This window comes from Canis lupus, chromosome 5 (assembly GCF_003254725.2).
Source record: "Canis lupus dingo isolate Sandy chromosome 5, ASM325472v2, whole genome shotgun sequence".
Classification (NCBI taxonomy): Eukaryota; Metazoa; Chordata; class Mammalia; order Carnivora; family Canidae; genus Canis; species Canis lupus.
The window spans coordinates 68,206,963-68,234,948 of record NC_064247.1 but is presented as its reverse complement, the minus strand read 5'-3'; the positions used below and the strand labels follow the sequence as shown (position 1 = coordinate 68,234,948).

Sequence of the window (27,986 nt, the reverse complement as noted above, 5' to 3'; positions counted from 1 at the left end):
CAGGACCCGCGTGGCATGGGTCACAGTCAAGAGGTCACTGAGCCTTCCCAAGGAACGCACGACGTAAGTGCTGGCAAGCCCACACTGAGGAGGAGGACACCAGGGTTTGAGGAGGGTGAGTCCTCTTCCCACGGCCACGTGCTCAGCCGGTCCCCATCCGCACCATCCTCCAAAGAAGCTCCTACACGCCGCCGTTTGTCAGCTCAGCTCAAAACTTGGATGAGGTAGCCGCTGTGAACCGCCACCCACCGTGCCGGGCTGGTCCCCTGTGTGCCCGCCCCCCAGCCCGGGAGCCAGCACAGCTCCTCTGGGAGGAGAGACTGCCCCAGCCCGCAAGGAAGTGCTCATTATCCCAGTGGGACAGGGCCACTCCCGGCCACGTCTCCAAGCAAGCCCGGTGCCCCCTCCTCCTGCCTCCACCATCTGAACTGCCTGGGCTGCAGACATCTATGGTGGAGCCTCTGGGGCCAGATGTTATAGGGCAAGCTAAAAATAACCGGGCGGGCTGGCCACCATTGGGGGTGGGGTAGGGGTGGGGGCACGTGCTGGGCGCGGACACATGATCCGAGGGACCCGGCTGAGCCGAGCTAAGAGGCCGGCAGACCGTGCACACTTCTGCTCCCTACTTGTAGGCCCCCCCAGCCAGAGGGCCCCTCGACTCTGAACATGTGGGAGGAAATGCCTTTTTCCAGCCGCAGGATGGGCAGCGGCAGAAGGAAGGTCATCTGGGCTCTGTGCTTCCTGCTGCTTCTCCTGGAAGCCGGTTCTGCCAAGAATCTCTGGAAACGGGCATTGCACCCCAGGCTGGCCGAGAAGCCCCGCGTAAGTGCCGGGGAGAGGGAGGCTGGGAGGCGATCCCCCCAAACTCGGGCAGGGCAGCATCTTTATCTGAGTGTGCCAGGGTCGGGAGGTGGGCAGATGAACTCACCGCCCTCACAAGGCTCCTTGTCTGTCGGGAAAGCAGCAGAGGGACACCCCAAAAATGTGCAGGGGGATTGTGACATGCCTTTGGCTACCACGGTATACTTTCTCCTGACAGGCAGCACCCGATTGAAGACTCCAGGGACTTAAAACTGAGTGTTTTGTCTCAACAATCAATAGCCAGATGTTTATAAAATATAATTAGACATTCATGCAGCTATTTACTCATTCAGTAAACAGTCCGTGGAAGCTGCTCAGGGCCAGGCACTGTGTGCGGTCCTGTGGCTGCAGGATGGAGACAGCAGCTCCCACCCTCGAGGGGGACATAGTTGAGTAGGGAAGGCAGTCCGGTGACATGTGGCGGCACTACAAAGGGGTGGTACAACCTTGCAAACGGCAGGAGGCATGCGCCTTAGAGCCAGGTGTCTGGGTTGGAATCCAGCTTCTGCGGCTCACCAGCTGTGTGACTTTGGGCAATTTATTTGACATCTCTGAGCGCCAGTGAGCTCATCAGAAAAAGAAAGAGTGATGCATTCCTTTTGACAAATGTGTTTGATCACCACTGTTGACCTGGCACTGTCCTGGGCTGTGGGCATACAGACATCAGATCCCTGTTTCGGGGAATTCACAGTTTTGTGAGAGAGGCAGAGAGTAAGTAAGAAATAAGGAAAACATAGTGTGTTTGGTGACAAGTGGCAAGGAGAGAAATAAAGCTGGGAGGGGACTAGGAGACAGAGTGGGGGGTGGAAGGGTGTCATTTTAGTGCCCTTCCTTCCCACATGAGGAGCATAAGGCAGGGTAGGTTCAAAGCTCTCTCGGGGTGAAACGGTTGCTATGCATGCAGTGGTTAACACAAAGCAAGTGCTCAGTGCATCTTGGTGACTTCATTAAATTACTGTGAAATTGGTTGGTGCTTGCCTCCCTGGGGGGTATGCAGCTCCTCAGCGTGAGACCTGATGTTGTCTCATTCAGTACAGTGTTCCTGTGCCACGCCAGGCGCCTGCCATTAACTTGGCACTCGGTACATTCTTATGGGTAATTTATGAGCAAATGCATTGGAAGCACAGAAGAATGAAGAATGTGTTCAGCTCTACCCTGGAAGGGTCAGGGAGGGTTTTCCAGGGCTGGGGACATTCACCATTGGGCTTTGAAAGATGAATAGGAGTTTGTCAGATAAATAAGTGGGAAAGGGGAATGTTTAATGACTCTTGCCATGATGAGATGCATGAAACTATATTGAGGCTAATCCTAGCCTCATGGGCTCACATTCTTCAGGTCAAGCAGGAGGCCGCTAGGAGTGGAACAGAATCGTAGCAAGTGAAATGATGGTAGATGTTTAGAGAAAGGAGAGCTCATATGAGACAATGTATTCGTAGAAGTCTTCCTGGAGGAGGTGAGACCCTGGCCAGATCTTGAAGAACTATTAAGAATTAGGAAGAGGAAGGATATTCCTGGAAGAAGATTCAATATGGGCAGAGGTATACTGAGGCAAAAATGGTGCATCTGAGGGGGCAGCCCTCACTAAGGGAGAGGGTTGGTTGGTGCAAGGAGGGAGGTTTGACACCTCCATGCTCTTTGCTGGCCCAACAGGACGATTCAGTCCTCCAAAGTAGTTAGCACTTTGGTTCTAGGATAACAAAGAGATTTCCAATGCGTGATCTGGTCTGATCCCCACTCTGTCCCAGAGTGTCATAGGAGCAAGTGCCGTGGCATCTCAGTAGGAGGAATGGAGAGGCGGGGTGGTTGGGGACGATGTGCATGGGGCCTGGGCAGGTGAGCTTCAGAAACCAGATTGCTTTTAGCCTCCATCTGCCAGAAGGCAAGTGCTTTGAGTTTGCGCCCCGGGATTGGAGTTCTCCCTGGTTATCAGCAGGCATCATCATCCCTCCCCAGTGCTTGGACACTGGAGAGGTTCATGCCAAGAACCGGCCTCAGAGAAAGCAGCTGGGGAAGGGTACAGACTGTTGACTTGTGGGCACCAGGCCCAGGGATTCACCTCAGTGGCACCTCCAGTGAGCTGCGTAGCCTCGGGCCACTCACTACCCCTCTGGTCATTACCTGGGAAATGAAGGCCGAGGCCCAGATGGCCTCCAGGGCCCTTGCAAACGCCCAACAGGGAAATTAGGAATATAGCAACAGCTCCCACACGCTCAGAAGCATGACTTCCCCTCACGGGGCACCTACCACCCCCGCCCCAGACTGAGTCAGGTCTGCAGCCCCGGCCCCTGGAGCGCTGTGGGGCGGGTGTCGGGAAGTGTGCCGCAGCCAGCTCGTACTCACTCTGGAGAGTTAAACAGTGCCCTTATTAAAATTGAATCCTATAAGCCTGTAATTATATAATTTATGTTAAAAAGGAAGTAGATGCTCCCTATAAGAACTGTGTCACTTGCTAATGATTTCACTCCATCTTACAATTAATTCTCTCTGCTCTTGTGGTTATTAGTGGTGTCTGGGTGGGGAGACACCATGCGTGGAGGGGCTGCCACTCGACCCTGTCCAGCTCCTGGCCTAGCGCCCACAATCATGGGGGGCCTACTCACCACGGCGAGATGGCAAGGCTGGTCATCCAGCCCACCTGGCACCGGGTGCCCCTTCCCCCTTTCTGCAGGCGGGGGCAGGGGTGGTGGCTGTGGGCAGAGTGGGTCCAGGGCTCTTCCCAAACACTGTGTCCCTTTTACTGCCTGAGGACTTAGAGACACGCCAGAGAGGGAGGCAATTCCTCTGTCCCCAAGGAGGCCATCGGGGGACACTTGTCATGAGAAAGGGGGCTCCTGTCTCTGAGCCTCGGCCTCCTGGTCTGCAGCGTGGGAAAGGCAGCCTGGCTGCGGTCCCCCAGGGAAGAGACCTCGGGGAGTTGTGTGCCCCGTGCCTGGCACAGAGCACCCCCCTCTATGTGTGCACTATTGAAAATAAAACCAGAGCAGACAAACGCACAGAACCAAATATCTGCCAGGCCGGATAAAAGAGAACAGAATGTTTGGGAATAGCCCAGTGGCCTTTTGCGGGGAACTTTTCTTTCCTGGCACTTAGTGAAACAGTTCTTCACTGAGCACTTGCTGTGTGTCGGGACAAGCGTTCACTACACATTAACTCCTAGAAGCCTCTCAACAAACTTTACCACGTGGGGCCCATTGCAGCCACCGTGTCATGTCGGCCCAGGGGCTGGGTTTCCCAATGGTCTCCGCATGTCGCTATGGCCATCTGTTTCGTCCCCCAAGTGCCTGCCCAAGGCAGCTAGAGATGGTTGGGCAGTTTGCACCGTGCCCGGGGGTGCCTGCCTAACAGGGTGGGCAGTGAGGGGCTGCAGCCGTGAGGGCAGGGGTGCCCCTCCTTGATACATGCTGCCCCGCTTTCGTGCGGATGGCTCTTGGCCCTGTAGAAGCTGGCAACAAGCCCCGGCCCTGTGACCTAGCTTCCTCAGTCTCCCCAAGTTGGTTTTCCTTCCCCTTGTGATTTCTGCGAGCTCCAGAGCCTTCTATTGCATCTCTTATTCTTTTGCCAAGTTAGCAAGAGGGGGAGAGGCAGAGGTCTGGAGCTGTGCAGACCTCCCATCTGCTCTCATCACTGGAAGCCTGGATCTCTCTGGTGGGGGGCATGCCCAGCTGGCACCCAGGACAGGCCAAGGTGCTGGGGCGTTTACACCATGGGAACAAATGGAACCAAAGGCCAGGCCCCGGCTCCTCATCCCTGGGCGGGATGACCACCTCTGAAGAGTGGTCTGTACAGTTTCTCAGAGGTCCCCTTTGGGTCTGAGCTCCAGTCTCCTGTGCATTAACACTCCCTGGATGGGCTCCATGGATGCCTGCTGGAGCTTCCTGGGACCCCTCCCAAACATGTGCCCTGCACTAGAATCCTGGTCTCAGGTCTGTGTTGGTGGGTTTAACTGTGTCCCTCAAAAAAGACTTAGGGGCACCTGGGTGGCTCGGTGGTTGAGTGTCTGCCTCAGGCTCAGGGCGTGATCCCAGGATCCTGGGATGGAGTCCCTCAATGGGCTCCCTGCAGGGAGCCTGCTTCTCCCTCTGCCTGTGTCTCTGCCTCTCTGTGCATCTCTCATGAATAAAGAAATAAAATCTTTAAAAAAAAGGCTCAAATCCTAACCCCTGGTACCTGTAAATCGGAACTTCTTTGGAAATAGGGTTGTTGTAGATGTAATTAATTAAGATGAGGACATCTGGGGGTAAGGTGGGCCCTCCCTTAATCCGATATGGCTGGTGAGAAGAGACAAGAAGAGATAACAGAAGCAGACACACAGGGGGAAGGCCAGGGGAAGACAGAGGCAGAGACTGGAGGCATGTCTCCACAGGCCAAGGGATGTCAGATGGCCAGGAGCCACCAGAAGCTAGCAGACACAGATTCTCCCACAGAGCTTCCGGAAGAGACCAACCTTGTCAACACCTTGATTTCTGACTTCTGGCTTCCAGAGCTGTGCGAGTGCACATTGCTATTGCTTCAAGCCCCCAGCTCATGGTATTTTGTTAGAGCAGCCCTGGGATACGGTCTGCTTCTGGGAACCAACAGAGTCAGCTTCTGGAGCCGGCAACCAGCATCCTTGATGAAAGATATGAGCTCACACCCCTGCAGGATCCCATCATCAGGACCTCTAAGATGCCTCCCTCTAGAGGAGCAGGGGCAGCTCCTGGCCCTTGAGGTGTTCGTGGCTCCCCAAGGGGGAGGAGGAGAGGAAGTGGCATGCTGAGGTGAGACAACCCTTCTGTAGGCTTGGCCATAGACTTGTGTCCAGCTCAGAGCCTGGTACATCACGAGCATGCAGAAACATTTTAAGAATGGGGTCGGATTGAGCTGGCTGGATGGTTGGATAGATCAAGGAAGGAAGGAAAAGTAAATGGGTAGCTTGATTTGGGGGGTGACCTTGGGCAAATCACTTTCTCCTCTCTGGACCCGGCTTCCCCATCTGAGGTTCCAGTCCTGAAATTAATTCCAGGTAGAAATGAGCAAGGGAAGAGCATCCGGGACCCCGTGGGGCTCTAATCTGGGGCGTGCATGTGGTGGGGGGGGGCGGGCAGGCAAGCAGAGAGGAAGTGCATGATTAGTGCATCATTAGTGCATCCAAGCAGCACTAGTTGAGGTAGCCAAAGCTGGAAACAGCCCAAAGGTCCAGAAGCTCAAAATGAAAAACAGAAATATGACCTCTCCATGCGGTGGAATATTATTCAGCCATAAAAATGAGAATTAACACCTGCTACAGGACAGATGAGCCCTGAAAACATATACTACATCAAAGAAGCCAGTCACTAAAGGCCACGTACCATATGATCTATCTGTACGAAATGTCCAGAAGGGGCAAATCCATAGAGACAGCAGAATAGAGGTGCCGGGGGAGGGAATGAGGAGGAACTGCTTGATGAGAACAGAATTTCTGTGCGTGTGATGTAAACATTTCAGAAATAGACACTCCAGTGGCACAATATTGTGAATTTAATGCCACTGAATCATATACTTTAAACATGGTTAAAGTGGCAAATTTTATATTATGTATATTTTACCGCATTAATTTTTTCAAAAGGGTGACAGTGGAAACCTAAGGTACATCTTAGGGATTCTGAAGGTCCATGGGATCCATGTGACCAGGACACTGGACGGTGGCCCCCTCTGTCCCCAGCACCCCAGGGAGGCATGCCCAGTGCTTGCTTCAGACACACTTATATCGTAGTTGGTCTCCTCAGAAGACTGTTCCCTTAAACATTTTCATATCATCCCGACCTCTTCAATGCATTTAGCTCCATGACTATTATCTGCAGGATAATGTTTTTTATTGTGGCTTTAGTTTTTCATTAATTACTTTTGCGGATGACAAAAAATAAATAAATAAAGCAATTCATTTGTTTTATCTGTGTGAAGTCTGGTTTGAGGTTTGTCACTTGTCCTGGAACTGAGCCACGTAAAGACAGGGATATCTTCTGGTTAAGCTCAGCTTCCTCGGAGTCATTCCAGTGCCTGGCATGTAGTCAGCCTGCGAACTATGAATGTGCCATTAAATGAATGAATAGATTACGTTTAAGCCTTCTAGAACAGGATAAAAGAGGATGGAATGTTCCAGAAGACTTCCTGTGCAAAGCAGTGCTCGTGGATGCCAGCGTGCTGTCGTCATGCACTGAGATGGGGTTGTGCCTGGGGCGAGATCCGGGTTTTTGAGTACCTGTCTGAGGAAGTCCCCTAGCCGTGCACCCAGTTCCACTCCCAAAGCCCAGTGCGGAGGTCCCAGGGCGTCAGGAAATGGCATTCATCAAGGCCCACTGAACACGAAGACTCTGTTCCAAAGAGAGGCATATTTTTAGATCTTTGACGTACAAATTCCAGAGGAAGAGCAAGTAATGCTTAGAAGAAAATTGGCTTTCTTCCGGCACCAAACAAATCAGTCCTGGGGTGCACTTTTATTGGTCTGGCCGTTAAGTCGCTGGAACATTCCAAAGAAGGGTAAAGCTCTTACACGCAGGATGAAGGGGGTGGAGAGCACAGAGGAAGGGAAACCGGTATACTAGGGCAGTTTTGGAGATTGGATTCTTTCTCCTTAAATGGAAATGACTCAAAAATGTTTCCTGGTTAGAAAAATAACGTTTACCGTAAAAGAAAGTCAGACAATCCAGAAAGTTATAACTAATGTAAAAAAGATCTAAATTCTTCCTCTAAGACATAAGCACTGTTGACATTTTGGGGTTTGTGTGTGTGTGTGTGCCTAAACTATTCCGTGAAATGGCTACACTCATACATATTGTTTTCATTTATTTCTATTGTTTAATTTTTTTTATTTTTTAAAGAAAAATTTATTTATTTATTCATGAGAGACACAGAGAGAGGCAGAGGGAGAAGCAGGGTCCCTGCGGGGAGCCTGATGCAGGATTCAATCCAGGACCCTGGAATCATGACCTGAGCCAAAGGCAGAGACACTCAATTACTGAGCCACCCAGGCGTCCCCCCCAATTTTTTTATTAAGAAGCTGAAATTCACATAACGTAAAATTAACCATTTTAAAGCATACAATTCTGTGACACTGAGCTCATTGACAATGTTGCACAACCACCACCTCTACCTAGTGCCAAAGCACTCCCCAAAGGAAGCCCCAACTCTGCTAACAGTGGCTCCCCCTTCTCCGTCCCCACGTGTCTCTTCATCTCTACGGATTTGCCTGTTCTGGAGAGTTCGTGTCAATGCAATCCTATGCTTCGTGGAGTTTGTGTCTGGCTTCTTCACATGATTTCCTACCTTGCGTTTTTCATTGAACAGTATATGGTGAAAATGTTGATACAGTAGCTCTGTGTCCTCTTTTCAAAGGCTTCTATGGTGTCCCCCAGTACAGATGGGCAATTATTTCTGTATCCAGCCTCCTTTGGTTGGATACCAGGCTGCTTGGTTGTGTAGGAGCCAGACTTGAACCCTTAGAATTGGACTTTCCACCGAAAGAGTCCAGACCTGGCGTTCCCTTGACCTGCTCTCTGAGGGTATTGGCAGCACAATGGCTCTGCAGATCCACTGAGGTCTCCAGAACCAGCTCCCTGAGGAGTGAAAAAACAGAGCCACCGGAGGCGGGGTGGGGAGCCTCAAGGGGGTCGTCTTTATGGGAGGAAGGCATGCAGAACTGTCTACACTGTACCATCAATGTGTGTTCGGCAGCTGTTCGGACATGGACTTGTGATACACTCCCTGAGCAGGAATGAAAACAAGAGATGGAAATCACAGGTTGCCCTGGGATTTTTGTGAAGGATGTTGTCAGTCTGGTGTGGGTCCCCTCATTTGTCTGAGGGACGAGTTTTGCCTGAGTGGTCACGTAGGGCAGGGTTGATGGGCTTGCAGAGGATGGGGGCCAGGTGTATTCTTCGTAGAATGTGTCCCTGGGGCAGGTGGTTCTAGGACTGTGTCCTGAGCTGGGGCTGACCCACGGGCAGGCAGGTGGCAGGGGCATGTGAGGACCCCCCCCCCCACCTCCTGGAGCTGACCAAGCAGCAGGGAAACTCACAGGCAAGGGAGGGGAAGCCGCTCCTTGGATCCAGACTCCCAGCACAAGAAAGCGCCAGATTCAGACAGACCCAGGGGCGACTCCTGCCTCTGCTGCTCACCAGCCGCTTGGCCTTGGGCAAGGGCCCCTCATGTTTTCTGTGCCTCCATTTCTTCATCTGTCAACAGCAGCAGCCCCAGAGGCTTATGTGAGAGGATTCAGTGAGACTCAGTATGTGAGGACCTAGCTCAGCGCTGGCACACAGTAGGAGCTTCATAAATGCTGCCTGCCCTGCTGTTATTATGGATGAGACCTCCCAGGGCAGTGACTATGTGCCTCGGTCCCCCCACTTGTATGATGGGGGCAGCAATGGTGACCACAAGGTGGGGTAGATGCTACTTCAGGGCATCCTTTGGGCTGGGCATGGCTGTTTCCAGGTGCTCCCTTCCTTTTAGGAATTCTGACAGTTGTTTGCCTCGTCTGACTAGACATAGTGAGGCTGCCAAGTGCCACATGGCACTGTTGCTTGAGCGTCTCCTTGTGGGTGCGTCTTCCGTCCCCAGCTAGATCCAGCCTCCTTGGGGGCAGGGACAAGCTCTCAGGTTTCTTAAGCACCTGCCGCAGCCTCAACCCCAAACCGTCCTGTGAGTGATAGAGGGCAGGAAGGGGGCAGGAAGAAAGGAAGACCTGGAGAGGCGAAGACCTGGAGAAGCTACCCTGAACTGACAAACTCCTGGCTGTGAGACAAGAGGCTTCGAAGGCTGCCAAGTCGACAATAAGAAAAGTAAGCATAATTCCAACAATTGGTGTTGCCCGTGGCTCAGTTGCGAGCTCATCGGCTCCCACCACAATCACCGGCAGCAGGGACAGCTCTTGTGCCCATTTTGCAGATGAGGAAAACAGAGGCTCAGATAATCAGTGGTCTTCCTGTATGATCACGGAGCTACGGAGTTCAAACCCAGACTTGTATGAGAGACCACCTCACACCGGTCAGAATGGCTAAAACTAACAACACAGGAAACAACGGGTGTTCATGAGGACTTGGAGAAAGGGGAACCCTCGTGTACCGTTGGTGGCAATGCAAGCTGGTGCAGCTGCTGTGGAAAACGGTGTGGACGTTCCTCAAGAAGTTAAAAATAGAGCTACCCTACCACCCAGCAATTGCACTACTGGGTATTTATTCAAAGGATACAAACATAGTGATTTAAAGGGGCACCTGCCCCTCGATGTTTATAGCAGCCATATCCACAAGAAAGAGCCCAAACTACAGAAAGAGCCCAGACATCCATCGACAGATAAATGGATGAAGAAGCAGTGGTATATACACAATGGGATATTACTCAGCCTTCAAAAAGAATGAAATCTCACCATTTGTAATGATGCGGGTGGAGCTCGAGGGTATTATGCTAAGTCCATCAGAGAGAGACAACTACCATATGATCTCACTCATATGTGGAATTTAAGAAACAAAACAGAGGGGAAGGGAAGGAAAAATCAAATAAGACCGAGGCAGAGAGGGAGACAAACCATAAGAGACTCTTAACTGTAGGAAACAAACGGAGAGTTGCTGGAGGGGAGGAGGAGGGGGAGGGGTAACTGGGGGATGGGCATTCAGGAGGACCTGTGATGGAAAGACACTGGGGTGTTACATGCAACTGATGAGTCACTGAATTCTGCCTCTGAAACTAATAATACACTATATGTTAACTAAATTGAATTTAAATAAAAAATTTAAAAAACAAAAAAATCCCAAATAAGCCCAGACTTGTCTAGTTCCTAAGCCTGAGTTAGATCCCTGCTGAACTCAGCTGTAGTGTTGATGAGGCCGCAGACCTTAGCCCCATCCATCTTGGTAGACTCGCAGGTCAGATGCAGCTCCTAAGTTCTTGCCCCAAAGGAAGGGGAGGCAGCCGGGGAGAGTTAAGCGGAGGGCATAGTGCGTGGAAGGCCTCAAGGCCAGGAGGAGTAAGGAGTCTGAGCAAACCTTCAGAAATTGAGGCCTGATTCTAGATGTATAGTTGGGATTCATTCCTTGGGCTTGGGGAGAGAGGGATGGAGTACTTGGGCTCATGACCCTTCCCCACCTGTGGCCTTGGGCAAGCCTTTCATTCTCCAGGCCTCAGGGGCCTCATCTGTAGTGTGGGTAGTAATAGGACTTCCCCTGCTGGCCACCCACCAGAGGAGGGTGCCGATGCTCGGCAAGAGGTGCGCCATGGATCGGATACAAAGGGACAGCAGCCATCAGTGAAGGCCTCCTGGACAGCAGTGCCAACCACACAGTCCCAAGACAGAAGCCCTTAGGGAGATGACTGGCGAACTGCCAGCAAGTGTCGGCTCGACTTTGGCAACATCACCATGGCAGCTTTCACCCACGGCAAATGTGTGCTGAGCACCTGCTCCACACCAGGCACTGCTGTGGGGGCCCCGGACACAGGTGGGAACCAAACCCAGTGCGTAAGGAGAGCACAGTGGAGAATGGGGAAACCAACTCCGATGAGTGGGTGGGTCCGCAGTGTTCCCACACGGGCAGAGATACAAAGCTAGGTAAAGCACGGGGAGGGCGTGTGTTAGTAGAAACCCCAGGGGAAGTGAGGGCGGAGCCAGGCTGCTATCTCAGGCAGGAGACACAGCCTGTGCAAAGGCCCAGGGTGGCACCGTTCCAGGGACCTCAGAGAGGCCAAGAGTGCTGAACAGGAATGAGCAAGGGAGAGGGTGAGTGCAGGGGCTGAGGGCAGGGGGACCAGCCAGCTTCATCTGACCTTTAACTCTTTGTCCTCCAGGGGCTGGGACACCCTGGGGGACTGGGCCGGGGCCAGGTGGTCGGGGGGCAATCTATTTATCTCTCTGATAAAAGCCAGTTCTTTCTCAGAACTCCGGGGAAACAATGTTTTTAGGACCCTCTTTGAGCGTCACCTTGCATGACATGAAATATTTTCCAAAACATTTAATCCTTTAATCTGGGCCCCTCCGTGAAATCAGTCCTTTATCACCCATGACCATCTGTTGTTTGGGCTGCACCGTAAATAACTCAGGAGATTTGACTTCTAAGACGCTTATCTCTTTTGTTCTCTCCAAATTCTGGGAGACGACATTTGAATTCTCCTCTGAGAGGAGAGCATGGCACATCTAAAATTGATCTCTCCACACACCCCCTGGTGGGACCTCCTAGTGTCCCCGGAACTGGGAAGCTGGACTGGGAGGCTGGAGGGGGAAGTGCGGGGAGAGGGGAGTGACTGTGTTTGACCTCTGATCTGCAGGTTCCAGGCAGTTCTGTAAATGAGGCCTCGCATACGAACAGCCTCCTGACCATGTACCCTCCCAAGGAGGCCGGGGCAGCTGTCAGGTTCGATTAAGATTACAATGGCCGGGCCCCAACATGGGTCCAATTTTGTTAATTCCGAAGAAAATGAACTAAGAGCTAATGGTGTGGGATTATGTCCTCTGCTTGCAGCTTGAGAATTATTCACAATGATACAGGAATTATGGGGACCGACCTGAGCAGGGGGTGGTGAAAAGGCTGAGCCAGTTTGAAAATCCATGCTCTGGTCTCCCCTTTGTTTGGGGGTAGAAGCACGAATCTCCTGAACCCTTCGTTTCCTTTTATGCCAAAGGTTGGCTTTGTGTTCATTTTTACATTTCACAAATGAAATGACACATATCAGTGGGAAAAAAAGATGCATTTTCTGAGTGAAGCTGGAGTGGGGCCATGAGCGCCATCCTCCCCAGGCTGCCCCTGCCCCACTAGGTCACTGGTTCTTCCTTCTCTTGCCCTCCCTCCCTGCAAGGTAGTTTGAAAACCGGGGGCCCTTGGACTTGCACCAGTTCCAAGAGGCACCTGGTCGGTACCCGTCCTCGGAGACTCGACGCCCCCTGCAGGGCACTGCGGGCAGTGCATGGACTTTGCAGCCACGTTAGAGCTGGGGGAGGATGTAGACACATCTTTGACCTTCCTTCTTTTTACTCCACTGAGGTCAGAGGGCATATGCCATTGTGTTCCTTGCTCTTTTTTTTTTTTTAAACTAACACAAGTATTTTTCTTGTCATTAAAAATTCTTCCTAATACTTCTCTTTTTGATTGCCTTCTTTAAATTGAAAAAAAATAGTATGTGCAGGGCGTGTTAATTATTCTTTTTTTTTTTAAAGATTTTATTTTTTTATTCATGAGAGACAGACAGAGAGAGAGAGACACACAGACACAGGTAGAGGGAGAAGCAGGCTCCATGCAGGGAGCCCAACATGGAACTCGATCCCGGGGCTCCAGGATCATGCCCTGGGCAGAAGGCAGGTGCTCAACCGCTGAGCCACCTGTGCAGGGCAAACATAATATTGAAGTGGGGCAAATGAATACACAGTGAAGAGAAATGCCCCTTGGCTTCAGAACTGAATGCTCCTCTCTAAGGGCAATCTGTGATAACAGTTTCTTGTGTATTCTAGTGCATCCTTCCAAAAATGTTCTAGGCAAACCCTATATATATTACGTGAGTGTGCATATGCTCGTTTTAAAACATCGTTAGGTGCATAGCATACAAGCTGTTCTGCACCTTAATATTCCTAACCCATCACTGTATCCTGGTAATCTTTCATAAGCGGGCCAAGAGCAGGTTTGTATGGCTGCACAGTATTCCAGTCTGCAGAGAAGCATCATTTACTTGTACAGGAGGGCAGGATTTTGAAATATGGAAACATTTGCAGGGGGGCAGGGGCAGGGGGTAGATAGGGGTTTAGGTGACAGGAGCAGGTTAGGCACAGGCCGGGAGGCGGGGCAGGCCAGGGTGTTTTTCTCCTAATGAACCTATTCTATCTGTGTGTATGTGTGTGTGTGCACGCGCGTGTGTGTAGGGATGTGGAAGGCCTGCCCTCCACACAGCCGGTTTTCAAATCCAGAAACAGAACAATGTCCCCAGCAAGTATGGGGCCTCGTAGAAGAGGGACCCAGTATGGGTTGCCTGGTTTGACAGAGTTCCCCAAACTCACCTCTAAAATGCTTATTTTATGGGCAGCCCCAGTGGTGCAGTGATTTAGTGCTGCCTTCAGCGCAGGGTATGACCCTGGAGTCCCCGGATCGAGTTCCACATCAGGCTCCCTGCATGGAACCTGCTTCTCCCTCTGTTTCTCCCTCTGCCTGTGTCTCTGCCTCTCTCCCCCCACCCCGTGTCTCTCATGAATAAATAAATAAAATCTTTAAAAATAAAATGCTTATTTTATTGCTCATGTGCCCATAATTCCTGTATGTTAAATACTGTATCTTATTTTTAACTTTTTATTGAAACCTAATACCAAAAAGTGGGAAAATCACATGTCTAGCTGCCCCCAACACCGTGTAACCGACACCCAGGTCAGGAAGCAGAACGGGGCCGGCCCCCAGGGACCCCCGTGCCCCCTCCTGGTCCTGTGCCATCCACCGGGTGACTCACCCCTCTGACTTCTCACAACAGACAGCACCTTTGCCTGTGTCTGAACTAAGTCTAAGTGGAATGGCGCAGTGTGTTCTCTTTCGAGCTGGCCTTTCTTTTTTCTCTCGCTGAGTATTCTGTGAGATTTACCCAAGTTGTGTGAATTTATCCATCCTCTGTGTGATTTGGAAATTCTCAAAGCTCTGCACAAACATACGGACTGTAAGAGATACACAGAGGAGTGTGTGTGTGTGTGTGTGTGTGTGCACGCAGCGCTGCGCACACGCATACCCGAGCGTGCCCTCTGCAGCAAGAGGGACGCGGGGCGGACGGGCGCAACAGGTGCAAGCGGCCCGGGGCAGCACCCCCCCCCACCCCGGGACCGGGTCCCTGCCGCTGACGCGCTGTCCCCTCAGGCCGAGGAGGCGGCGGGTCCCCGGCAACCCCGCGCCGACCGCTGCCCCCCGCCGCCGCGTTCGCTGCCCCCCGGCGCCTGCCAGGCTGCGCGATGCCAGGCGGACTCCGAGTGCCCGCGGCACCGGCGCTGCTGCTACAACGGCTGTGCCTACGCCTGCCTGGAGGCCGTGCCGCCCCCTCCAGGTAGGCCCCCGGGCCCCGGGGTGGGGGGCGGGGGGCGCCCAGGGGACCTGGGGGGGAGGTGCCGTGTGCCAGCGGGGCCCGCGGAGCAGGCATCCAGCCACCTGCCGGTCCGCCACCGTCCTGGGGGCGCGCATGGCCCCGGGGAGAGGCCCATTCCGGGAAGATGCCCCCTCCTTAGAAGATGGGGAGATTTCTCATTTTTAAAAAATCCAGATCTCCAGCTTTTCTTAGAAATCCTGGACCACATTCTCTGTGCCACCATCCGCCGGGACCCCAGGGGCCCCTAGATGGCAGCGGGTCCTCCAGTCCCCCCACCCCACCCCAGACCCCACCCCACAAGGCCCACTTCCCACACCATTCTGGCCCTGGGTGTATTTGAGACGGAGTCGGACCTCCCCTGGCCAGGTGGGGTGTACCTGGGAGAGGCAGGGGGGATGCAGGCTCCTGGCTTCAAGTCCACCGGTTAGCTGGTCACCCCTTGAGATGCCCCCAGCTGCACAACAGGACTGAAGTAAGTGCAGCTCCTGGAGGACTCTGAACATGCGCTATGGCTATGCCGGCAGGGAGCAGATAATCAAGATGTTTGTTGAATCTTAATGACAATTTCTTTGGGAGAAACAGCCCTCAGGGAATCATTCATCTTTGAAGGGAAGATTTTAGACCCCTTCTGGAGAGGCTTGGGAGGGGCTGGAAGGGAGCCTGTGGGGATACTGGGGGAAGGTGGGCAGTGTGTCAACCAGGGCGGAGAAAAGATGCCCCTGAGTGGATAGGAAAGGGGAAGTAAAGTGTCCTCCCCTCTCAGTTCTGCTTGGAGCTGAGCCTTTACATGACAATAGCCTGCTTGGACTGCACCTGTCAGGGAGAGGCCTCTAGGTGCCCTGGGCCTAAATTGATGGAGGTGGCTTGAGAAGGCAGGCCCACCCCCTCCTCCCAAGGCCAAAGCAAGAATGGCCCCTCTTTGTTTTCTTTGGGGTGAGGTCACAGCAGTGACAAGGTACTCAGCACCCTCAATAATGCTCATAATTACAGTCTACCCTGCATTTGAGCACAGCCTCTTGTCAAGGGACTAGGCAGGCTGGGAGGGCTCCTTTATTTAAAAAGACAACATGGCACCCCCTGCTGGTGGAAGAAGCACAGAAAGATCCTTTCCTCTGAGTGGTTAAGTCAAAAAAGGTTTCCTTTCCTTGGGAGTGTGACAGCGCACAGGGATTCTAGCCCCACTTGCCGCCTACGCCAGGAGCTTTTGAGCAGTGCACAAACTATACAACTGTTCATGACTTTCCCAATAGCCTTTCCATACATCATCTCATTTAATGCTCACACAGCCCTATGGTGTGGAGAGACCGTTACCATCCCTATTTTACAGCTGAAGACACAGAAGCTCACAGAAGCTGAGTTGCTTGCCCAAGATCACACAACAGGCAAAGCTGGTGTTTCAATCCAGTCTTCCGACTCTGAAGAAGCATCCACTGCTTTAGGCCCTGACTGCAGGGACGCGGGACTCCTACTCCAGGATCGGGACCCATATGTGGGGATCCCTCAGTGCCTGATACATCCTTCTCCCAGACACCCACATTGCTCACTTCCTTACCCTTTTCAGATCTTTGTCCTGAAGTGATGATCACTTTTTGGGGAAGATTTCCCTCTCTAAATGGCAAACCCTCCTGTAGCCATTTCTTACCCACCTTTCCCTGCTTAATTTTTCTTTATAGCACAATCTAGAACTTTGTGTTTTATTTGTGCATTGACTGTTCTCCCCCATTGGATGGTCAGTCCCAGACTGCAGAGTTTGGTCTGTTTAATTCACAGCTGAATGCCCACCATTTGAACTCATCTCTGGGCACCTGAAAAGTACTCAGTGAATATTGAATGAACTAGCGAATCGGTGAATGACTAGTTTTCCGCTGGCCAGGCAGAGCAGTCCAGCTGTTTATTAGTCATAGTAATAATTATAATAACAACATCTTGGGGATCCCTGGGTGGCGCAGCGGTTTGGCGCCTGCCTTTAGCCCAGGGCGCAATCCTGGAGTCCCGGGATCGAGTCCCGCGTCGGGCTCCCAGCGTGGAGCCTGCTTCTCCCTCTGCCTGTGTCTCTGACTCTCTCTCTCTCTCTCTCTCTCCATGTCTATCATAAATAAATAAAAAATAAATCTTTAAAAAACAACATCTAACACAGAGTTTCTCACCCTTGGCACCCTGGACATATGGGGTTGGATAATTCTAGTTTGGGGTGGGGTGGGGGGCTGACCTGGGCACATGTGGAATAGCATCTCTGGACCTCCACCATGAGATGCCAGTAGTACCCCCACCCCACATTGTTTCAACACAAAGCATCTCTAAACTTTACTGTATGTCCCATGAGGACAAAATCACTCCACTTTGAGAACCACTGATCTAACATGAGCAGATGACCTGAAATGCACCAGGCCCTGTTCTAAGCATCTTACACACTTCGTAGCAATCTTTGGGTAGGTTCCCTCCGAAGCAGACCTGGAGATAAGGACTTGGGTGCAGGAAATTCACTTAGCAAGTGGTCCCAAGAAGTTTTACTGAAGCACAGAGAGGGGACACCCTGTGCCCCCAGGCCTTTAAGGGTCTGCAAGTTAATGGGAGACCTTGACCAAGTTTCAGTTTCAAAAAATGCAGCAAACTGTGTATGTACATTTCCCACTACTCAGAAGCCTTTGACCAAGGCAAAACATACAAATAGGAAATAGTAATACTTTCTCCTATTTGGTAAAAACTAGCATTGAAAACATTTTCTATCATGTGGTCCGAGGTGGTAGGATGGAGGAGGGGAGAAGCAGAAGACTGGAAATCATGCCTGCAGAACCTCCTCATGTCATCTCTCCAGTAGGAAGTTGCAAACCACTGGTTTGCTCTTCTGTTCCAGTCTGCACCCTGTGAGCAACTAACGATCATCTTGTGTTCCTTTCAAGAAAAGACTAAGCAGCATTTTTACCAATATCCAACTAGGTACCTTAAAAGGCACTAGACAGCACATCAACCTCTTTGTCACATTTTGGAGTCCAACAAAAACAGAGGTCATAAATAAATGTGATCCCAGACCAGTTTTATTTGCTCTCCATAATACATAAAAATTTTTTTTAAGAGAGAGAGAGTAGGGGGTGCCCGGGGTGTGGGGAGGGACAGAGGGACAGTGAAAGAGAGCATCCCAAACAGGCTCCATACTCAGCATGGAGCTCGACATGGGGCTTGATCTCACCACCCTGAGATCATGACCTGAGCCAAAATTAAGAATCAGACACTTAACCAACTGAGCCACCCAGGCATCCCTAAGTGCCTAAATTAAAAAAAAAAATTAATTGCCAACATTTAAAAACCAGGAGTTTATATTTTAAATAATATCTACAAGGTTTAAAAAAAAAACAGACTCACAGGCCCTAGGAACATGGGGAATCGCTGGCCAGCGCTGACCAGCAGCTGACCCACTGAGGCCGGGACTGCCTCCAGTTCACCATGGATTTTCTTATTCATGTCACCTACCTGCTCTCTGCAAGCATTTGGGCTCTCCACCCCTGCTCTGGGATTTTGAACACTTTACAGTCTACCATGTGGATTGATCTTGTTAAAAACGTAGTGGCAGGATGCCTGGGTGGCTCAGTGGTTTAGCGCCTGCCTTCAGACTAGGGCATGATCCTGGCCTCCAGGGATCGAGTCCCACATCAAGCTCCCTGCATGGAGCCTGCTCCTCCCTCTGCCTGTGTCTCTGCCTCTCTCTCTCTCTCTCTCTCTCTCTCTCTCATGAGTAAATAAAATCTTTTAAAAAAATAAAAATAAAAACGTAGTGTCCACAGAGCCAGCTATGCTGCTATAACAAAAAGACCCATAAAGCCAGGAGTCCCAACCTATTAGGCATTTAATCCTCTGTTGCTTAATAGGCCAGAGTAGCCCGTGGCCCATGGCAGGTAGGTGGCCCCACTCCAGTCATCCAGGTACCCAGGTTCCTTCCATGTTGTTGCTCTACATGATCAAAGTGTTCCCAGCTGCAGGAAGAGGGAAAGCCAGAGGGTGGAGAGCAAAGAGGCATCAGTGCAGGGACAAGGCAGGAAGTCATGTTATCACTTCTGCTTGCATTCCATTTGCTAGAACTCAGTCATGAGGCCATACCAGCAAGGAAGGCTGGGAAATGTAGTCTCCCACTTGGCCACCCAGTAGAGGAAACTCAAAGTTCTGCTACTGAAAGTCTGGGGCAATGTACGGCAGGGAGCCTCTCTGTTTCTCATGAAGTGTAGGCTCCCACACTCCCAGAGGCTGGGGCGTTTCTCAGCTGCCTGAGGAGCGGTGGGGGGGGGGGGTGGTTGAGGGGGCTTAATTTAACCATTCATTGTTTTGTCAGTTTTAGACTGGCTAGTGCAGCCGAAACCTCGATGGCTCGGTGGCAACGGCTGGCTTCTGGATGGCCCTGAGGAGGTGTTGCAAGGTGCCTACAGGATGAAGCCCAACCTGACATCTGAGCTAGGGTCCCTCCATCTCAGGCTGCCTCTGCTCCAGCAGGCTGTCAGCTGTCACGTGCTCAGATACTCAGTACTCCCCACCCGATGTAAAGGGTGGTGGCTGGGGCTTGGCCAGGCTCTCAGAATCCCCAGAACAGTATAGGGCTTGACGTTCCCTCTGCCAGGGGTGGGGGGTGGGAGGGAGACCTGAGGGGGGGGGGCTGGAGTTGGCTTTCAAACTCCTAAAATCATAATAAAGGGTTCACTACTTCCTGAGAGTGAGGCCTTCTCTAGGTGGGTGGACAGCAGGCAGCAGCCCTGGGATCTAGAGAACTGGAGGGTACGGGTGTGTGCACTTGTGCATATGTGACTCTGCCCATGACTCTGCACACATCTGTGTGCACACCTGCATCTGTGAGTGTGTGCAGCTGTTCTTATGCTGTGTGAATGTTTGTGCATTTGTGTGCAGGCAAATGTGTGTGATTGTAGGTGTGTGTGTGTATTAAGAGCCACGGTGGCAAAAATGTGTTTGTGTCAGGATTTGTGTATGAATGTGTGTGTACGCCTGTGGCTGTAGATGTGAGTGCATGCGTGTGTGTCAGGATTCGTGGATACAGGCACAGGATTTGTATGTGTGAACATGCACATATCTGTGTATGCATCAGGCTTTTGTGCATGAACACACATGACTATAAGTGTGAGCATGTGTGTAGGTGCACGTGTGTGTATATGTCACTATGTGCATGAGGGTGTTTGGGATCATATGACTTTGGACTGTCCCTGTGTGTTGGTAAGTGTATGCATATGTGCATGTGCATGAACACGCCACTGTGAGCGAGAGCCAAGGCACAGCCTGGAACATGGGGTGCAGTGGGAGGCAGACCCTCTGGTTCCCTGCTCCCACCCAAGCCCCGGGCATGTGTCCCTCCCACAGCCGAGGCCTGCAGCACCACGGAGGACGGGGCGGAGCCTCTCCTCTGCCCCTCAGGCTATGAGTGCCACATCCTGAGCCCTGGTGATGTGGCCGAGGGCATCCCCAACCGCGGGCAGTGTGTCAAGCAGCGCCGGCAGGCAGGTGAGTGTGGGCCCCGTGCCATGCTCCTGGCCCCTGCCCCTGCCCCACTTTCCCTAGAACACCCCAGAGGGACACCAGTCCCAGAGAAAACTGCCAGCACTCCCCAAACCTGGCCGAGAGCTCCTCCTGTCCTCCTACTTCTGTGCCTCCCACTTTGAGTCTTCCACCCTTTCCCTGCCTCACCTGCATAGGACCCAGGTCTTTGAGCCCTGCCACCTCCTAGCTGGGATCAGTTGCTTCAAGCCTCTGAGCCTGCATTTTCTCATCTGTGAAATGGGGCCACTGTATGGTGTTCTGGAAATTCATTTATTTTATTTTTTGTTTGTTTGTTTGTTTGTTTTTTGGAAATTCATTTAAATCATATGTGTAAAGCCTCAGAGCAGAGCCAAGGAATAATAGGTGCTCAGTAAACATCAGATATTTTATATCCATCTTTATTTTTTTTTAAAGATTTTTATTTATTTATTCATGACACACACACACACACACACACACACACACACACACACAGAGGCAGAAACACAGGCAGAGGGAGAAGCAGGCTCCATGCAGGGAGCCTGATGTGGAACTCGATCCCGGGACTCCAGGATCAGGCCCTGGACTGAAGCTGGCACTAAACTGCTGAGCCACCCAGGCTGGCCTCTTTCTATCTTTTTTTAAAATTGTCTGAGAACCCTTGACTTCCCAGGGTGTCTGCTAAGAGCATTCAGTATGACTTAACTCCTTTTTTTCCCTGGAGGTGAATAGTAAATAATAAATCAACCGGGAAAGGGCACGAATAGCATTGCTTCAGTTTGCACGATTTTCCCAAGGAGAGCCAGGACCGCAGAGCAGGTGCCGCCGGTGATACCTGGAGCCTCACACGAGGCGTAAGGTCCACAGGACTTGGAAGAAATGCGTGGCAAGCGAAGAATCTGGAATTTCAGGGAGATGCAGGTTGGTCTTGTCACAGATGAGCTCCCTGGGACTCTGAGAGCCCAGACTCAGGGCCCAGTCCCCACTTCTGCATCTCTCAGCCCTAAGAGCTGTGGATGGCACCCTCGGTCAACACCGAGGCCGGAAGAACACGGCAGGGTACGTGATCTGCCAAAGCACTTCTTTTCTTGATTTGACGACGTATTTTCCTGAAGTGTTTCAAGAAGGACACATTTAGTGCTATGCAGTTAGCATCATCATCACTGCAAATAGCCTGATTGTGAGACCTTAGAACTGTCTCGAGCTTTGAAAAAGTTGCCCATAAAAGGGGCCATCTGGGTGGCACAGTGGGTAAGCATCCAACTCTTGATTTCAGCTCAGGTCATGATCTCTGGGTGGGGAGATCGAGCCCCACGTCGATTCTCTCTCTCTCTCTCTCTCTCTCCCTCTCCCTCTGCCCCTTCCCCACTTGAGCTTTCTCTCTCTCTCTCTCAAAAAAGAATTGCCCATAGTAGGCATCTTTGTGGTTTCTCCTACATTCCGCCTGCTGTTTGGGGTTATGAGCACGTTCTCCCACCAAACGGCCTGGGCTCCAGTGGCCACTTGGCTCCTCACTGCTGCGTATGGTAAGTAGCCTAACCTTCTTGGCCTTCATTTTCCTTATCTGTAAAATGGGCTAATAATAGTTCATCTACTTCACGCCATCCTCTGTCTTATGGAAGAGGAACTTGCCTACAGTATACACAGCTAACGAGGAGCAGAGGGGGAGTTCTGAGCCAATCTATGGGCCGCAGAGCCCATGGGGTGTGTGAGTGTGTGTGTGTGTGTGTGTGTGTGTGTGTGTGTGTTCTCCCCTCCCTCAGGAACGATGGGAGCCTTCCAGCTGGAAATGTAAGTGAAATTCCTCCTAGCCTTGTTCCCAGAGGCTGCCAGTGAGCAACAATTGTTGGTAATTATATGGGAGTTTGGAAATGCCTTGATGTCCAACAACTTCCCTCAGGACAACAGCCTCGGGGAGGAACAGGGGCACTCATCCCAGGTTAACCAAAAAGAAGCCTTTTATTTAAGTTTTATCTTTTTTAACTACATATTTGAAATAATTTCAGACTTCAGGGTGTCTGGGTGGCTCAGTTGGTTAAGCATCTGCCTTCAGCTCAAATCATGATCTCAGGGTCTTGGGGTCAAGCCCTGTGTCAGGCTCCCCATGAGTGGGGAGCCTGCTTCTCCCCCTCTCTCTGCCTCTTCTTCTGCTTGTGCACTTGCTCTCTCTCCCTCTCTCCCTCTCTCTCTCTCTCTCTCTCTCTCTGTCAAATAAATAAATAGTCTTTAAAAAAATTTTTTTCAAAGAAATAATTTCAGGCTTCGGAAAAGTTGCAAGAATCGTACCTTGAACCCTCCACCCCGATGATCTGTCAGTTGTTAAAATATGGTCTTTACCATTCTCTCTTCCTCTCCCCAGTCCCCACTGTCTCGCCATATAAATCTGCATATTTATTTTGGGAACTATTTGAGAATAAGTTTCAGATCTCATGCCCACACCTAAGATACAAGTCCCCTCTGAGAGCCAGCTCCTATCCAGTGATTTTTCAGGTTTTACAGCCCATCAGCTTGGAACCCAATATTGGAAGGGTTCATGTCTTTCTCAAGAGGAAAACAAATGTTGACACAGGCAATAAATCTGACTCTTGGGAGAGCAGGGTCCAGGGAGTCAGTGCATGTCTCCAAATGGGTTTGAGGTCACTCAGAAGCTGAGGGTCTTGTGTCTCCTAGGCTTGCCCCTGACAGAGCAATATTGCTAATGCCGAATGAGCAGAACAGAGGATCACTCAGCCTTGAGCAGGGGAAATCTATTTCGTAAAAATGACATGTAATCATGTTTGGTAAAGATATATGTGTGAAGAGGATGTCCAGCTCCACATATCCCTCTGTCTCCTTCCCCAGTGTTCATCCCCAAGGAGAAGGAAGGCCCAGGAATGCTTCATCGCCGCCAGCCTGGACAAACCCAGCCATTTGCTTCAGAAAATAGCTGTGGCCCTCATTGCTGATAAGTTATCAGCCTGAGGGTATGGATCCGCTCTGCTGGCTTCTGTCACCTTGTACTATAAATGTCAGTGGGGCTCTAAGCACCCTGATGCTTTTTAGGATGGCCACAAAACAAAAGGAAACAAAATGTCTAGCTATTGTATAAATGTGATCTTTAAAACTGAGACATCATTGACACATAACATTATATTAGCATAAACGGGCTTTGTTGACAAAGCTGATGTGCCGAGATGGAGGGGTGAGCTCATTCCTGGCAGTGTTGTTCAGAGAAACTTCTGCGTGACCTGGCCAGACTTCTCAGGCAGAAATGTTTCACTGCCGTGATAGGCTGGGGGCAGGAGGGTAGTGGGGTCGATGACAACTGACAGCGAGAATCCTTAGTAATTACAGGTGTATGACGTTCCCAAAAATTGACCACTTTTCATGTACAAAAATGGCAGTTTCGTGTGGTTTCTCCTATGATTTGCATATTGATGATATAAATGAAATTATTTACTTTCATCCTCACAATAATGAGGTGCTAGTTTTTAAATATTCATTTATTTATTTGTTTATCTATTTATTTAAGAGAGAGCGAGAACATGAGTGGGGGGAGGGGCAGAGGGAGAGGGAGAAAGAATCTCAAGCAGACTCCCCACTGAGCACAGAGCTGGACAACACAGGGCTTGATCCCAGGACCCTGAGACTCTGACCTGAGCTGAAACCAAGAGTCAGACCCTTAACCAACTGAGCCACCCAGGTGCCCCAGAAAGTGCTAATTTTTATGCCCATTTCAGGTGAGTAAACTGAGGCCCAGAGAGGATTAGTGAAACTCATTACTTTGCCACATGCAGTAAGAACTTAGACTCAAAGTACCATGTGTTCCCCATGTGAATTATATAGCTTGTAATCACACTTGCTGAATAAATGTTGAAATTCTGTTTCTGGTTCATCTGTTCAGACAGCGGTTCCTAAGCTTTATGGCCTCGGGATCCCCTCACACACGAAAAACATTGAGAATCCCATAGAGATCTCCTTTGTGGGGCTGTGGGTAATTACTTGACTAAACTAAAGCCAAGGCATTAAAAATATTTATGTGTTAATTCCTTTAAGAATGACAATGATAAACTCATGCATTAAACAGAAATAACATTTCTTTACAAGTAACTATGCTTCCCAACACACACAAAAACAGAAGACTGGTATTGGTTTACATTTTTGCAGTTCTTTCTAATATGTGTGTGAAGAGAATTAGATTCTCACGTCTGCTTCTGCATTCTATTGGTTGTGACGTCGCCATCGTGCAGCTTCTAGAAACTCCATGTGCACTTGGGAGGAGGGGATGGTAGTGAAAACACAAATAATTCCTTGGTGTTCTTATGAAGTAGTTTTGGCCTTATGAACTCACTGGAAGGAGTTTAATCCTCTTGCTGTTTTCCAGATGGGCGATTCCTCCGACACAAATTTTACAAAGAATACCCAGGTAAGAAAAGAAACACTCTTCCTTAGCATAGGAAACTTAAAGGAGCGATGAGAATTTCTTGAGTGAAAAAGAAAAAATAGGATTCCATTGGTTGTTTTAAGAACTGTAGTCTGAAGCTGCTGTGAAGAGAAATGCCCATACTTTTCCCAGTTGCCTTTCTGCCATTAGATGGCCCTTTGGAGGTAATGTGGTGGTGCCAACATTGGAAATCTTGGCATTTCACACCAAGATGCTTCTGGTGTGAAAATCTCTCCTCCATCCTGAGCAGCCTTCCAGGTAGCATCTGACATGAGCAGGAGCCATTCTAGGGTGCAGCCTGGGACTGAGGCATCAGCTTAGGGATGTCTCACTGGGGACAAAATGAGAACTAGGATTGGAAAATAAAGTAGATGATGGTATGCAGAGGAGGTGAAAGCTAAAGAGGCATTCATAGAAGAAAAGTGGCTTCGTGTTAAATGTTAGAACTCGGGACTAGATATGCTTGAGTCCTTCCTACTATCATTTAGGGGACTGAAAATACGCGGATGCTATTTTTCTATCTAGTCATTCATTGATCCTTCCATCCAGTCTCCTAATCTTCCATCTATCCATTCTTTCATCCATCTTTCCTTCCATCCATCTATCCACCAATTCTTCCTTCCTTCCATCCATCCTTCCAATATTCCATTCTTCCATCCATCTTTCCATCTTCCATTCATCCATCCATACTTCATCCATCCATCCATCCTTCCTTCCATTCATCATATCTTTATTAAGAAGTCATAGCACATATTTTTCAAGCACCACTCTATTCTGTGCCAGAAGTTGGGACTACATTTGTGATCATGGTAGACTCAATCTCTGCCATCATGCAGTTAATATCAAGCAGGAAATACAAACATTAATAGCCCCAAGTAGTTATTTAATAATAATAGTGATTAGGGTGATTGAGGTCACATACAGGACAGTATGACAAGATATTAGACAGATGTCAAGGAAGGCTTACTGAGGAGGGGACATTTAAGCTCAGCTTAGAGAATAAGAAATAGTGCACAGAAAAAGAGCCAGTGTGAATCCTGAGTTTGGAAACAAGTTGGCCATCACTGCAGCTGGTGTACAGTGAGCAAAGAGGGAATGGCAGTAGATTGGGCCAGAAATGCAGGCAGGACCACAGCACACAGGACACTGCCCTGACAGAGCCCTAGTCTTTTTGCAGAAGGTGACTCCAAAAATGTGGCGGAGCCTGGGAAAGGACCCCAGAGGCACTTTCAATAAGGCAGCAGTGCTGGTAAGTGGGGGGGATGGTGGCCAATGGCGGGGGGGGGGGGGGGAGGGGGGAAAGTTTTGTGCAACCAGGTGTCCTGGGAGCTTGAATCACCAAACTGACCAGTGGGAGGGGAGAGTGGGGCTTTACCTGGGGGTAGAACTTTAAAATTCTCAATATCAAAGTAAACATACGAGAACTTGGTATGTAGCCAGAGGTGGAAGTTTCTATACCATCTGGACCTAAATCCGAACACTAGACTAGGTTGCAACTTTCCTTTCCATTCCTTGTCTTAATGCCTCCATGAACAGCAGATGAGTCCTCTGTTGTTCCCTGAAGTCTATCCTTCTGCCTCTCCCTCCCTCTGTCACATGATAGCCTCAAGTGCCAACTCCTCTACAGGCACATGCGCAGCACTCAGTTCCCCAGCAGCCATGGGTGGCTATCTGCATGGTGTCTGGCATTGCACTGGGGCTGTTGCAGTGAAGGACCAGGGTTCCCGCACCCAAGGGGACACTAGATAAATCAACAGAGAAATCAGCCTGCAATAAGTGTTGTGAAGACAATGAACAGGGTCATGAGGCAGAGTAGCCAGGTTGAGAGGGGCTGTGAGAAGGTCATATCTGAGCCAAGATCTTTGAGGAGAAGCAGCTGCCTTGGGAAGACCTGGGGAACAGGTGTCCATGGGCAGAAGTTGCTGGAAGAGCATAAGTCCCCAGGCAGGAGAGATCTTGGTTTCAAGGAGCCACAGGGAGGCCAGTGGGGTAGGAAGAGAATGATAGCGGTGAGGATGGCACCAGAGAGGGCTCCTAAGGAAGTCACAGGCCCTGCTCTCAGACACTCTCCAAGGTGAGATGCATGCCTGTGGATGCCAAAGACTGGGAGCATCTCTGCTAGTAAGACCCAAATGCCCACCTCACCCTTGTAAAAGCTGAATATCCACACACGGTAAGCAAAAGCCCTTGAAAGCAGCCTATTTCCCCAGAATGTCCTTGAAAGGCAAACATTGGGTTTCAGATTCCAGAATATTCTAGTGCAAATCCCCCAGGAAATTCTTGAGCCCTTGGGGATTGGTGCCAACATGTCTATTACCTGCTGATGACAGGAATGGTCCTTGGAGTGGGCCTGATCCCCTGAGGACAGTGACCTTCCACAGAGAAGCGCTGGGGGCCGTTTGCAGTGGCTTCTGGGAGCAGCCAGGTGGCCCCAACTGGGCTTAAATTCTTGACCCACCACATATGACTTCAGGCAAATGCCTTCAACTCTGCATGTCCCAGTTTCCTTATCTATAGAATGGGAATGATGGGGAGGGATGTGTTAGGAACTAAACAAGACGATACCTAGAGAGATTGAAAGTTGAAGGAAGTTAAGAATTCAGTCTTAAGGAAACAGGCATCTTACTGGTGTATGTGGGGGGGAGGGGTGCAAGGAAGTAGATGACGCGGACTGTGACCTCGTGTTCTGCCCCAGCGGCGGCTCATGTTGCTCTCTTCTCTGTTTCTCTTCCAGCCAATTGCAAGAACATTTCTCCACTTTCTGCTAAGTCTTGGAAACAGTTGGATAAAACATGATCTGACCCCCAGAGGTCATGCTCAGCTCCACAGAGCATGACCCCAGAGATACTTAGAGACAAGACACGTGGCTCCCAATGTCAGCATGACCCGCCTGGCTGGGTGACTTTGTGGGAGCCCCTTGCCAGCACCGGATCCCTGTTTTATTATCCTGAAGATCCAGCACGTCTGACCTGGCGATCCCACAGGCCTCGGGAAGAGGTCACCGTCTTTGGGAGCTGTATGAAGCCCCATTCTAAGACAGAGTTCAGCATCACATTTCTTCCAGATTTGACTCTGGAAGGCACGTACCTATCCCAAATGTTCTCAAAATAAATCTCTCCTTACAAAATGGAAATGAACTTACCTACTCTAC

The 27,986-nt window shown here is 50.5% G+C and overlaps 1 protein-coding gene across 8 annotated transcripts; it reads left to right on the top strand.

Moving 5' to 3' along the window:
• WFDC1 (WAP four-disulfide core domain 1) lies at positions 1–27,976 on the top strand. Of its 8 annotated transcripts, none has more exons than XR_004815714.2 (10): positions 79–224; positions 633–822; positions 14,682–14,865; positions 19,226–19,309; positions 20,257–20,397; positions 21,813–21,938; positions 23,254–23,375; positions 24,776–24,817; positions 26,013–26,084; positions 27,570–27,976. XR_004815714.2 is itself a non-coding variant. In XM_049110626.1 (9 exons), the coding sequence occupies exons 1-8, from the start codon at positions 450–452 to the stop codon at positions 26,069–26,071; spliced, it is 858 nt and encodes a 285-aa protein (XP_048966583.1). In that variant the 5' UTR covers positions 284–449; the 3' UTR covers positions 26,072–26,084; positions 27,570–27,976. The 8 variants fall into 8 exon arrangements, 3 of the variants coding, with proteins under 3 accessions (XP_048966582.1, XP_048966583.1, XP_048966585.1); XR_004815716.2 differs by lacking the exon at positions 79–224 and adding an exon at positions 269–481; XR_007410938.1 differs by lacking the exon at positions 79–224 and adding an exon at positions 273–452.
• The last annotated feature ends 10 nt before the right edge of the window (positions 27,977–27,986 follow it).